Here is a 13,921-nt window from a genome sequence, read left to right as displayed (position 1 = left end):
AAAAAAAAAATATATATATATATATTAGTGTTGTCAAAAGACCCGGTACTTCGGTACCATTTCGGTACTAAAAAAATTAAATGGTAACGGTACCAGCTTTTCTTAAGTACCGGTGTAAATTCATCATTTCATAAATTTGTTTCCTCGCCACGGCCAAAACGTTCGAGATATCAAAAATCCGTCCGCAATTTAGCATCCTATTCTAGCATGATTTACCTTGATTTACCATGTTATAGGATGATTTACCATGATATACCACATTCTAGAATGATTTACCAGGATTCTAGCATGATTTACCTTATTTACTATGATTTTCCATGTTTCTAGCTTTAATAACCATGATTTACCACGTTGCTAGTAATTATGTGAAGCATCAGAACAAATGAAGTGATAAACTGACAAAATATGATTGTGTTATAATAGTAATTGTTATATAAGGGATTTTTTTAGTGTCTAAATGAATGCAAAAGCACATGTGAAAAGACTATTAATAAGTAGAATGTCCAGCAGAGGGCAGTAGAAGACCACTTATTGACTCACTTTCATTTTACAAGTCTTGATGTTTACCAGTATTTTGCACCAAAGCAAACCAGTTTTTGCATGTTCATTATGCATGCTTACACACATTACACGTCCATCATAATAACAAATATATAGCTTTAAGCATTTGTTTGTTAGCCAATGCTGAAAGCTGATAAAAAGATTACAAATATAATCCTGCTGCTCTCTCTAGTGAACGACAGTGTTATTACAGCCTCCATCTTACAGTTGAAGTGAATGAATGAATGGAAATTTGGTTTCTCACATATATTTTGGGAACGAGAGAGCGAAAAAATCTGAAACTCGGAGCTTAGATAGTGCTCGAGGTGCCCTGTGTAATGAGACCATCCCAGTGTTGGTGGGCGATTGGGGCCGGGAGTTATTCCCGTTCAAATGCAAACATTTTTTGGCTTATATCTCGGGAATGCCCAGGCCAAATCGCACCAAAATCGAATCGAAGCTAGGTAAGGACAGGCCCTTTCCAACAAGCTATTCCACAAGGATCGGGGTGGTCTGGTTCGAGAGTTACAGCCGATCAAAGGTCGGAGGTCTCGGGATTTTGTGATCGCCGGGGGGGGCGTTCCCGAGTTCCGCGACAATATATTTCGATCAAGAGCCTGGAGAGGACCTTACCATCAAAATTTGAGCGCGCAACGACTTTCCGTTTTCGAGTTATGAGTGAATTTGTACTGCGGGGGGCGTGGCCTAAATGGCGGCCTCCGTTTCACTTTCACTTTCAAAATTCCCATTTCTCAGTGTGATACAATTGTCAATAGTAATACTCCAATACATGAATTTTGTCAAAATGTGATTGTAAATGTTAAAATAGTGATTTTATAAAGTCTAAATATGAATTATAGAACAATATTAGTGAGTAGTATGACCAAGTGATATACTTTCGCTTTCAGGCTTCCCATTTCTCAGTGTGGCACAATTGTCAATAGTAATACAACAACAATAGATGAATTTTGATCAAATGTCATTGTAAATGTTAAAATACTGATTTTATAAAGTCTAAATATGAATTATATAACAATATTAGGGAGTAGTATGATGAAGAGACAGCAGGGGGCAGTATAATACCACTTATTGGCTCTATAATTTTAACAAATCCCTTACACCCTGTGGCAAGGGGGGCGTGGCCCAGCGGAGCCTGTGACGGGAGAGAAGATTGGGAGACAGGTGCGGTGTAAGTGGGTCAAGTGCAAATGACGAACACCTGTCCCTTATTTCAGTGATTGGTGTGGAGAGAGAATAAAAACCACCTGAAAAGGAGATGAAGGGAGAGAGACCAGCGGAGAACTGTGGGTGCAACGCGCAGAGAGCTGACAGAGAGTGGGAAACCTGGGACGAGAGAAGCCAGAGAGCGCGAGGAACATATTGGGTGTTTCCTGACACTTGTGGACTGAATTTGAACGCTGTGTGCAAGAAAGTTGTTTTGTTTATTTTATTTCTTTGGTTCCAATAAATACCCACAGTCTCCGCAAGCTGACCCTGTCCTCTTCCTTCCCTGAGTCTTTAACATATTTGAAAAGTGCTACACTGGTGCCGAAACCCGGGAAGGGAGATGGAAGCCGCCGCTAGCCAACTAACTTCGTCTGCAACATCGTCCCCACTTGCGGACGTTATCACCTCCCTTGCGGCCCTCCACCACGAACACCATCAGGCCCTGGTGGGTATGAGGAGCGACCTGGAACGACGTTTCGAGCTCCTCGTCCAGGGCCAGCAAGAGGACCGCGAGAGGTTCCGGAGCTGGATGGATCGAGAGGGTCGGACCGGAGCCACGCCGCCGCCGGCCGAGCTCCCCCACCTGACCATGAGCAAGATGGGGGCCCAGGATGACCCGGAGGTCTTCCTGGACCTCTTCGAGAAGGCAGCAGAGGCAGGTGGGTGGCCGAAAGAGCATTGGCCGGTGCGCCTCATCCCATTGTTGTCCGGGGAGGCGCAGGCGGCTGCCCAACAGCTGCCGGTCCAGAACCTCCTGGTCTTCGACGACCTGAAGAGGGCCATCCTGCAGAGGGTTGGCCGAAGCCCTGAGCAACATCGCCAGCGGTTTCGGTCGCTCGATCTGGGCGATAACGGCCGGCCCTTCGTCATGGCGCAGCAGCTCCGGGACTCCTGCCGCAAGTGGCTACTGGCCGAGGGAAGCGATGTTGAGAAGATCATCGACCGTGTGGTACTGGAGCAGTTCATAGCTCGGCTACCGAAGAAGACGGCCGAGTGGGTCCAGTGCCACCGCCCGACGTCGCTGGACTCGGCCATCCATCTGGCGGAGGATCAGCTGGTGGCGTGCTCCAGGGTCGGCGACACCCTCCCTAATGTCTCTCTCTCCTCTTCTTTTTCAGTTCCCCCCCCCTCTACCCCATCACAGCGACCTGTCCCGCTCCCAAGGACCCGTCCGCCAGGTCCATTCAGAGGTCCACCCCGGGCCCGCGCTGGGATGGCGGCGGACCAGTCAGGGGACGCCCGCGGGCCGCCCAGGGGCTTCACCTCTGCTGGAGCAGAAATGTCTCCTCCGCCTTCCACGCTCTCTCCACGCCAATCCCTTGGCCCACTTCCTGCCACTAGGGCGGCGGGGAGGTCTGGGCCGGCCTGCTGGCGTTGTGGGGACCCGGACCATTTCATTGATAGGTGTCCCATGATGGACATAGGGACAATGATCCGGGTCCCAGATGTTCAGCAGGCTGCCCACGATCAGGCTGGCCGGTACCAAATACCTGTGAGTATTAAGGGGGGTACCTATCAGGCTCTGGTGGATTCAGGCTGTAACCAAACCTCGATCCACCAAAGCCTGATTCAACCCGAGGCATTGGATATGAGCCGCATGGTTCGGGTAAGGTGTGTGCACGGGGACGTGGTGAAGTATCCCTTAATGTCAGCTGTGATTCAATTTAGGGGACAAAAGCATAGAATAGAGGTTGCAGTTAACCCGCACCTCAGGCATCCACTAATTCTGGGAACGAATTGGCCAGCATTTAGTGATTTAATCAGGAGTTTATGTGTGGATACCTCTTGTGGTCAGAAAACGCAGGATAGCGAGGCGACGGTGCGATTGGGAGAGGCGGAACCGGGACCCTCGAGACTAGTGTCAGGGGAACAGAGTGCAATCGAGAGACAGATTCTCTCGGAGCGCGATGATTTTCCCCTGGAGCAGTCTCAAGATGAGTCACTTAAACACGCTTTTGAACAGGTCCGTACCATCGACGGTCAGCCTCTCCAAATTGACCGTCCGCTTAGCTATCCTTATTTTGCGATTATTAAAGATAGGTTGTATCGAGTGACACAAGACACTCAGTCAAAGGAGATTACAACCCAATTATTGGTTCCAAAGAGCCGTCGGGAAATGCTTTTCCAGACGGCTCATTCTAATCCCATGGCAGGACATTTGGGACAGATAACTACACTGAATCGTCTCATGGCCCGTTTCTTTTGGCCGGGCATTCACGAGAACGTGCGCAGGTGGTGCGCGTCTTGTCGTGAATGTCAGCTGGTAAATCCGCCGGCCTCCCCAAAAGCGCCATTGCGCCCACTTCCTTTAATGCAGGTCCCCTTTGAAAGAATTGCGATGGACCTCATCGGGCCATTAGAACGATCCGCACGTGGACATCGATTTGCATTAGTGATAGTGGACTATGCAACCCGATATCCCGAGGCAGTGGCTCTCCGCACCATCTCAGCTAAGAGTGTTGCGGATGCACTGTTTCGTTTAATCTCCCGAGTGGGGATCCCGAAAGAGATCCTCACTGACCAAGGCACGGCGTTTATGTCACGTACATTACGCGAACTTTACGAGTTATTGGGCGTTAAGTCGATTCGTACCAGCGTCTATCACCCACAAACAGACGGACTGGTCGAACGATTTAATCGCACATTAAAAACCATGATTCGTAAATTCGTTCACGAGGACGCCAAAAATTGGGATAAATGGTTGGAACCCCTGTTGTTTGCGGTGCGCGAGGTCCCGCAAGCCTCCACGGGGTTTTCCCCCTTCGAGCTCCTTTATGGACGTCAGCCCCGCGGGGTGCTGGACGTCCTAAAGGAGACTTGGGAGGAAGGACCTTCGGAGAGTCGTAACGAAATCCAGTATGTCCGGGACCTGAGAACAAAACTCCACACTTTGGGGCGGCTTTCAATGGAGAATTTGTTACAGGCTCAGGGCAAACAGACCCAGCTATACAACAGGGGAACCCGACTTCGAAAATTTTCACCGGGAGATAAAGTCCTTGTATTGCTCCCTACGTCAAGTTCTAAATTACTTGCAAAGTGGCAAGGGCCTTTTGAGGTCACACAGCAGGTGGGTGATCTCAATTATGAGGTACTTCGAACGGATAGGAGCGGGGCACGTCAAATTTATCACCTCAACCTCCTTAAAAAATGGAATGAGGTGGAGTCAGTGATGCTGGCGACGGTAATTGGTGCGGAAGAGGATCTCGGACCAGAGGCGAACATTAAACAGCAATCATTCGCACTGGCCCCGGGAGGAGATCATCTTTCACCGTCCCAGCTTGCTGACGTAGTAAGGTTGCAGGCAGACTTTGCCGACGTGTTCTCGCCCCTACCCGGTCGAACTAATCTTATTCAGCACCATGTTGAGACCGAGCCGGGCGTGGTGGTTCGCAGCCGGCCGTATAGGTTACCTGAACACAAAAAGAAAGTGGTTCAGTCTGAATTAGAGGCGATGCTCGAGATGGGAGTAATAGAAGAATCCCACAGTAATTGGGCGAGCCCGATAGTTTTAGTACCTAAAACCGACGGCTCGGTTCGTTTCTGTGTGGATTACCGCAAAGTTAATGCTGTGTCGAAGTTCGACGCGTATCCAATGCCGCGGATTGACGAACTGCTTGATCGGCTGGGCACTGCTCGCTTTTATTCGACACTGGACTTAACGAAAGGATACTGGCAGATCCCCTTATCACCGTTATCTAAAGAGAAAACAGCCTTTACCACGCCGTTTGGGTTACACCAATTTGTTACACTACCGTTCGGGTTGTTCGGGGCTCCAGCCACCTTTCAGCGTCTCATGGACCGAATTCTACGGCCCCATGCCGCATATGCCGCTGCCTACTTGGATGACATCGTCATATACAGTAATGACTGGCAGCGGCATATGGAGCATGTGAGTGCTGTCCTGAGAGCGCTGAGACTGGCTGGACTCACGGCCAACCCGAAGAAGTGTGCGGTTGGGCGGGTAGAGGTCAGGTATCTGGGCTTCCACTTGGGTCACGGGCAAGTGCGGCCGCAAATTGACAAGACCGCAGCAGTTGCAACTTGCCCGAGGCCCAAGACCAAAAAGGAGGTGAGACAGTTCCTGGGGCTGGCGGGATATTATAGAAGGTTTGTGCCTAATTATTCGGACCTCGCCAGCCCGCTGACTGATCTCACTAAAAAGGAAGCACCAGACCCGGTCCAGTGGACGGAGCAGTGTCAGCAGGCCTTCACCCAGGTAAAAGCTGCCCTGTGTGGCGGCCCTCTATTACATTCTCCCAATTTCTCTCTCCCTTTCTTGTTGCAGACGGACGCGTCGGACAGGGGGCTGGGAGCGGTCCTGTCCCAGGAGATAGAGGGAGAGGAGCGACCGGTGCTGTACATTAGTCGCAAGCTCTCAAAGAGAGAGACTAAGTACAGCACCATTGAGAAAGAGTGTCTTGCCATCAGATGGGCCGTCCTCACCCTCCGCTATTATCTCCTGGGGCGGGAATTCACCCTCTGTTCAGACCACGCACCCCTCCAGTGGCTCCACCGCATGAAAGATACCAACGCGCGGATCACCCGTTGGTATCTGGCCTTACAGCCTTTTAAGTTCCAGGTGGTCCACAGGCCGGGTGCACAGATGGCTGTGGCCGACTTCCTCTCCAGGAGGAGGGGGGGGGGGCCGCAGGCCGGATGGCTCCCCGACCTGAGTCAGGCGGTGGGGGTATGTGGCAAGGGGGGCGTGGCCCAGCGGAGCCTGTGACGGGAGAGAAGATTGGGAGACAGGTGCGGTGTAAGTGGGTCAAGTGCAAATGACGAACACCTGTCCCTTATTTCAGTGATTGGTGTGGAGAGAGAATAAAAACCACCTGAAAAGGAGATGAAGGGAGAGAGACCAGCGGAGAACTGTGGGTGCAACGCGCAGAGAGCTGACAGAGAGTGGGAAACCTGGGACGAGAGAAGCCAGAGAGCGCGAGGAACATATTGGGTGTTTCCTGACACTTGTGGACTGAATTTGAACGCTGTGTGCAAGAAAGTTGTTTTGTTTATTTTATTTCTTTGGTTCCAATAAATACCCACAGTCTCCGCAAGCTGACCCTGTCCTCTTCCTTCCCTGAGTCTTTAACATATTTGAAAAGTGCTACACACCCCAAACACACTAACAGAGGGAGGAGGGGAGAAAATCCTCCACAAGTCCACATTCAAACAAAAATATCTGACTTCCTGTTGGTCGGAGCTAATGAGTGTAAATTAGAAAGTTGTCCGGATCGAAGAGAAGAATATACGTACCGAGTTTGGTTACTGTAGGTAAAACTAATACCCCATTTTTGACTAAAGGTGGCGCTACTGAGCCCCTTACCACGCCCGTTTCTGAAACTTCGCACATGTCTATTACACAATAAATGTCAAATGCATGTTGAGTTTCATGCAATTTGAAGCATGTTAAGAGCCTCAAATGCATCCAAAAAGAATATAAAAGTTTAAAGCGTTGCCATGGCGACAGTATTAAAGATATCAATAATCCTTTCACAGGTCTACATCTGTCGTGTGTTTACATTATACAGATGAAGTTTGAAGCAAATCGGGTAAAAATAAGAGGGTGAATTCAAAGCATTTTGAAAGTGACACACTTCCTGCTGCCAGTTGGTGGCGCTATAACTTTGACTCACAATAGTCACATCCATGTGATCGGCCTCTTACAGCGAACACACTGCTGAAGTTTCATCAAGATCAGTTAATGTATGAGGATGTTATAACACACTTCCTGTTTCCAATATTCGCCATAAATTCGTTTCCTCGCCACGGCCAAACCGTTCGAGATATCAAAAATCCCCTCGCAAGTTTTCATCCTCAATGTCTTGACTTCATGCACACCGAGTTTCGTGGCGATTGGTTGAATCGTCTAGGAGGAGTATTTTAAATTCCATTGAATGCGTTTTTCTAACTACGCCAAATAGCCGACTTCCTGTTGGGCTGGGGTAAAAAGTCAGAGCACGAAGGATATATGAACCGGTGAGATCTATAAGTGTACCGAGTTTCATATTATTTCATGCAAGCGTGTTTGATTTATGGACCAAGTTTTTGGATCCCGTTCCAGGGGGCGCTGTCGAGCCCCCCTGCCACGCCCGGGTACCAGCTTCAGTCCGGCTCTAATGGCCGCAGGTTCTGACATTTGTGCAAAGTTTCAAGAGTTTTTGAGTATGTTAAGGGCCCCAAAAGCCCCCAAACCCTTGAAGAACAATAATAATAATAAATAAATATAGCTGCAAGCAGCGATTACGGGCCCAAGCCGGTGGCACCGCCACCCCGGTGCCTTTAGTTGCACTAAAGGCACCAGGGTGGCGGTGCCACCGGCTTGGGCCCTCCATCGCTGCTTGCAGCTATATTTATTTATATATATATATATATATATATATATATATATATATATATATATATATATATATATATATATGTATATATATAAACCGCCACCCCGGTGCCTTTAGGGTTCTTGTGCACAACGGGCAATAACGTATCTCCGCTTTAGAGCTTGCCTCAGTGTGGGTTCTGCAAAAGTGCGCATCGAGGGCGTGAGCACCGTTCTAAAACCTAAAATGAAAAATTAGACACCCTACAGTTTCATGGACTTAACGGACACATGAAATCAGCAGCCATTGTAAGTACACAAGACCAAAAATTCATATGAAGTGTGGTATATATATATATATTAATTTTTTTAAGGGACAAGACAGATCATTTGACTTGCCTGGCCTGATTAGAACAGTGAAAAAATAAAAATAAAAAATGGGTTGTGCAAAAAGGCGCATTTTTTGCTAGATTTTGAAAAAAGTTTAAATATATCAAAACAGAAAGATTTTTTTACATTTAAAAGCGTGCAATGAAAAACACGAATAGGGGAGGGGAATGACCGACAGAGAGAGACAGAGAACTTTTGAAACTAAAAAAATAACATCCTAACTTTGACAGAAAGTAGTCTTTGATAATGTTTAAATATACATAAAAATGCAGCATTAAATTAATTGAAATTAGTGTACTTTAAAACACTTGTTTAAAAGAAAAAAAACACATTTATACATAGTTTAAAACACTAGATGGCACAACCTATTTTTAATAGTCTTTCTGCCCCCCTCCCCACACAGACAAACACAGGAGGGGCTGTCTGTGTGTGTGGCTGCGATGTCAAGATTGCAGTGTGTGTGTGTGTGTGTGTGTGTGTGTGTGTGTGTGTGTGTGTGTGTGTGTGTGTGTGTGTGGGTGTGTGTGTGTGTGTGTACGAGGATCGATCGAAAAATGGAGACATAAAAACATACTCCGTCATTTTGTTCATACAGGACATCATTCAAACTGCTAAGTGTTTCCTTATATTTGTGTACACTCGCAATAAAACACAACATTGTGATTTTGTTAAACTATAAACTCTTGTCAAACTGTAACATACAAATGTCACCCAACCAAAATCACACACACACACACACAACAATGTTGACTGTTTTTGTTCTGTTTCAGCAGCGAAAATAGTTCAACAAAGATCACAGCAGAACCATCGCGCATCTCAGTGTTTTTTCATTAGTGAATGATTCCGCATTTTGAAAGAATCGCTTGACTCAAAGATTCAATGATCAATCCATAAAGATCTGTGTCATTCATGAATGATTCAGTCGTTCGAACGACTCGTTTGAACGAATGAATCAATGACTCGCTCATTAAGACGGTCGTGTTTTTTCATTAGTGAATGATACCGCATTTTGAAAGAATCGCTTGACTCAAAGATTCAATGATCAATCCATAAAGATCTGTGTCATTCATGAATGACTCAGTCGTTCGAACGACTCGTTTGAACGAATGAATCAATGACTCGCTCATTAAGACGGTCGCCTGGCGACACCTATAGGAGGTTTAGTGTTATGTTTAAAAGTAGCCTTTCATTCTTTGCAACGATCGTTAATTAACTTATATTTAAAACAATCTTATAACATTATTTAATGCATTGTTATTTTTAAGTGTAAAATATTTAATTTGATCAGCCACAGGGTAGGCTAACAGTCCTATAGTGTCTTATTATTCTAAATAATTTAATTTATTGATCAAATTTAGAAATTAAAAATGAACTATGAAGCATACATTTAATAAGAGTAGGGTGTGACTAGGTATAGATATTACAATATACAGATATTCAAATATAGTGGGCACTAGCCTATTAAAACCTGAACGTGTCCGCTTAATAAATCGTGAGCTGAATGAGTCACAGCAAAGATCAGCACAAGGAGTCCAATTTCATTAATCATGGGTGAAAAGCTGACTGAAAAGATTAAGAATAATAGGCTATTGAACACGCAATTCAAGCAATCCCACCCCCGAAATGGCGCTATGTTTAAAATTAAACTAAATGCTCACGGCTGCACGGGCAATAACGCGTTCACGGCGAGGAATGAGCAGAACAGAGTGAATGTGTTTTAGTTCATTCATACTGGACGTCCATACTTACTTTGGCTTTTAAGTTAGCGATTTAAAAGCCCCCGCTTTAATTGCACATCGATTAACCGGTAGGAAAATATTCTAACAGTCACTATTTATATAGATACAATATACAATGGGCCTACCCGATTTTGATCACAAGAGGGCAGTATTGCCCTATGTATGACTTATTTTTTGACTAAAAAGTGCATTCTGGCTGTTTTTTAACTTATACATAATTCTTAAATTGAAATAAAAGAACAAAATGGGTTTAGTTCTGATATTTGTATACTTTTATATAGAAATAAATGTTGTATAATAAATTTTTTAGAAGATATGAGGCTTTTAGTGTTTCCTTTTTTGGACATTACTTTAATCCCTCGCCATAGCAAAACCGTTTGAGATATTTAATATCCGTTCACAATTTAGCATCTTTAATGTATTTTCATCATGTTGAAAAAGTTTGGTGTGAATAAAATAAACCACCGCTAAAAACTCGGAGTCTAAAATATACATTCACATTCAAATATCACATTCAAACCAAAATATCTGACTTCTTGTTGGTCGGAGCTAATGACTGTAAATTAGAAAGTTGTCCGGATCGAAGAGAAGAATATACGTACCGAGTTTGGTTACTGTAGGTAAAACTAATACCCCATTTTTGACTAAAGGTGGCGCTACTGAGCCCCTTACCACGCCCGCTTCTGAAACTTCGCACATGTCTATTACACAATAAATGTCAAATGCATGTTGAGTTTCATGCAATTTGAAGCATGTTAAGAGCCTCAAATGCATCCAAAAAGAATATAAAAGTTTAAAGCCTTGCCATGGCGACAGTATTAAAGATATCAATCATCCTTTCACAGGTCTACATCTGTCGTGTGTTTACATTATACACATAAAGTTTGAAGCAAATCGGGTAAAAATAAGAGGGTGAATTCAAAGCATTTTGAAAGTGACACACTTCCTGCTGCCAGTTGGTGGCGCTATAACTTTGACTCACAATAGTCACATCCATGTGATCGGCCTCTTACAGCGAACACACTGCTGAAGTTTCATCAAGATCAGTTAATGTATGAGGATGTTATAACACACTTCCTGTTTCCAATATTCGCCATAAATTTGTTTCCTCGCCACGGCCAAACCGTTCGAGATATCAAAAATCCCCTCGCAAGTTTTCATCCTCAATGTCTTGACTTCATGCACACCGAGTTTCGTGGCGATTGGTTGAATCGTCTAGGAGGAGTATTTTAAATTCCATTGAATGCGTTTTTCTAACTACCCCAAATAGCCGACTTCCTGTTGGGCTGGGGTAAAAAGTCAGAGCACGAAGGATATATGAACCGATGAGATCTATAAGTGTACCGAGTTTGATATTATTTCATGCAAGCGTGTTTGATTTATGGACCAAGTTTTCGGACCCCGTTCCAGGGGGCGCTGTCGAGCCCCCCTGCCACGCCCGGGTACCAGCTTCAGTCCGGCTCTAATGGCCGCAGGTTCTGACCCGTGTGCAAAGTTTCAAGAGTTTTTGAGTATGTTAAGGGCCCCAAAAGCCCCCAAACCCTTGAAGAACAATAATAATAATAATAAATAAATATATATATAAATAAATATAGCTGCAAGCAGCGATTACGGGCCCAAGCCGGTGGCACCGCCACCCTGGTGCCTTTAGTTACACTAAAGGCACCGGGCTGGCGTTGCCACCGGCTTGGGCCCTCCATCGCTGCTTGCAGCTATATTTATTATATATATATATATATATATATATATATATATATATATATATATATAAAAAGCCGCCACCCCGTTGCCTTTCGGGTTCCTGTGCACGACGGGCAATAACGTAACCCCGCTTTGACTGTCGAGAAGAAGTCTGCTTTAGAGCTTGCATCAGTGTGAGTCTTTCTGCTCCCCTCCAAACACACACAGAAAAGGGGGGGGGCTGTCTGTGTGTGTGCCCTCCCTCCCTCCCCACACACACACACACACACACACACACACACACACACACACACACACACACAGAGAATGGCAGGGGGAACTCTGTCAGAGAGAGACAAAACCACATTCAAACCAAAATATCTGACTTCCTGTTGGTCGGAGCTAATGACTGTAAATGAGAAAGTTGTCCGGATCGATAAGCACAATTTACATACCGAGTTTTGTGACTGTAGGTAAAAATAACCCACCCACTTTAGTCAAAAGTATCTTGAAAGTAACACACTTCCTGCTGCCAGTTGGTGGCGCTATAACTTTGACTCACAATAGTCACATCCATGTGATCGCCCTCTTACAACAAACACACTGCTGAAGTTTCATCAAGATCAATAAATGTATGAAGACGTTATAACACAATGTGTTTTTCTTTTCTCGCCATAACTTCGTTTCCTCGCCACGGCCAAACCGTTCGAGATATCAAAAATCCGTCCGCAATTTACCGTCCTCAATGTCTTGACTTCATGCTGACCGAGTTTGGTGGCGATAGGATAATTTTTCTTGGACGAGTATATCAAATTCCAGGGGCATGCATTTTCATACAGCCCATAATAGCCGACTTCCTGTTGGACTGGCGTAAAACTTAGAGCACGAAAGTTGTTCGGCCCGATTAAATCTATATGTGTACCGAGTTTCATATTATTACATGCAAACGTGTTTGATATATGGACCAAGTTTTTCGGACCACGTTCAAGGGGGCGCTGTTGAGCTCCCCTGCCACGCCCGGGTACCAGCTTCAGCCCAGCCCTGATGGCCGCAGGTTCTGACCTGTGTGCAAAGTTTCAAGAGTTTTCGAGCACGTTAAGGGCCCCAAAAGTGCCCGAGAAGTCCCACACAGCAGAGAAAGGGTTAAAATAAAGCCCCCCTCCTCTCTCACACACACAGACACTGAGAGAGACTGGCAAAATTCCCATCAAATCACATTCAAACCAAAATATCTGACTTCCTGTTGGTCGGAGCTAATGACTGTAAATTAGAAAGTTGTCCGGCTCGGGGAGATAAATATAGATACCGATTTTTGTTACTGTAGGTAAAACTAATACCCCATTTTTGACTAAAGGTGGCGCTACTGAGCCCCTCCACCGCGCCCGTTTCTGAAACTTCACACATACCTAGTACCTAATAAATCTGATATGCATGTTGAGTTTCATGCAATTTGAAGCATGTTAAGAGCCTCAAATGCACCCAAAAAGAATATAACAGTTTAAAGCGTTGCCATGGCAACAGTATTTAAGATATCAATAATTCTTTCACAGGTCTACATCTGCCGTGTGTTTACATTATACACATAAAGTTTGAAGCAAATCGGGTAAAAATAAGAGGGTGAATTCAAAGCATTTTGAAAGTGACACACTTCCTGCTGCCAGTTGGTGGCGCTATAACTTTGACTCACAATAGTCACATCCATGTGATCGGCCTCTTACAGCGAACACACTGCTGAAGTTTCATCAAGATCAATTAATGTATGAGGATGTTATAACACACTTCCTGTTTCCAATATTCGCCATAAATTCGTTTCCTCGCCACGGCCAAACCGTTCGAGATATCAAAAATCCCCTCGCAATTTTTCATCCTCCATGTCTTGACTTCATGCACTACGAGTTTCGTGGTGATTGGTTGAATCGTCTAGGAGGAGTATTTTAAATTCCATTGCATGTGTTTTTTAAACTACGCCAAATAGCCGACTTCCTGTTGGGCTGGGGTAAAAAGTCAGAGCACGAAGGATATATGAACCGAT

At 45.2% G+C, this 13,921-nt stretch overlaps 1 protein-coding gene across 1 annotated transcript; it reads left to right on the top strand.

Annotated features, from left to right (window-relative positions):
* The first annotated feature begins 1,822 nt into the window (after nucleotides 1–1,822).
* Nucleotides 1,823–6,819, top strand: LOC307011828 (uncharacterized protein). Its single transcript, XM_079637842.1, has 2 exons — nucleotides 1,823–3,259; nucleotides 6,570–6,819. Exons 1-2 carry the CDS (start codon nucleotides 2,108–2,110, stop codon nucleotides 6,570–6,572), a joined length of 1,155 nt encoding a protein of 384 aa, XP_079493968.1. The 5' UTR covers nucleotides 1,823–2,107; the 3' UTR covers nucleotides 6,573–6,819.
* Nucleotides 6,820–13,921: the final 7,102 nt, after the last annotated feature.

Source organism: Phoxinus phoxinus (assembly GCF_949152265.1).
Source record: "Phoxinus phoxinus genome assembly, chromosome: 15".
Lineage (NCBI taxonomy): Eukaryota > Metazoa > Chordata > Actinopteri > Cypriniformes > Leuciscidae > Phoxinus > Phoxinus phoxinus.
This window is presented reverse-complemented; position numbering and strand designations above follow the sequence as displayed.

Bases quoted from the DNA above. Each gene is read 5' to 3' on its own strand.
- LOC307011828 (XM_079637842.1), top strand. From the start codon at position 2,108: ATGGAAGCCGCCGCTAGCCAACTAACTTCGTCTGCAACATCGTCCCCA.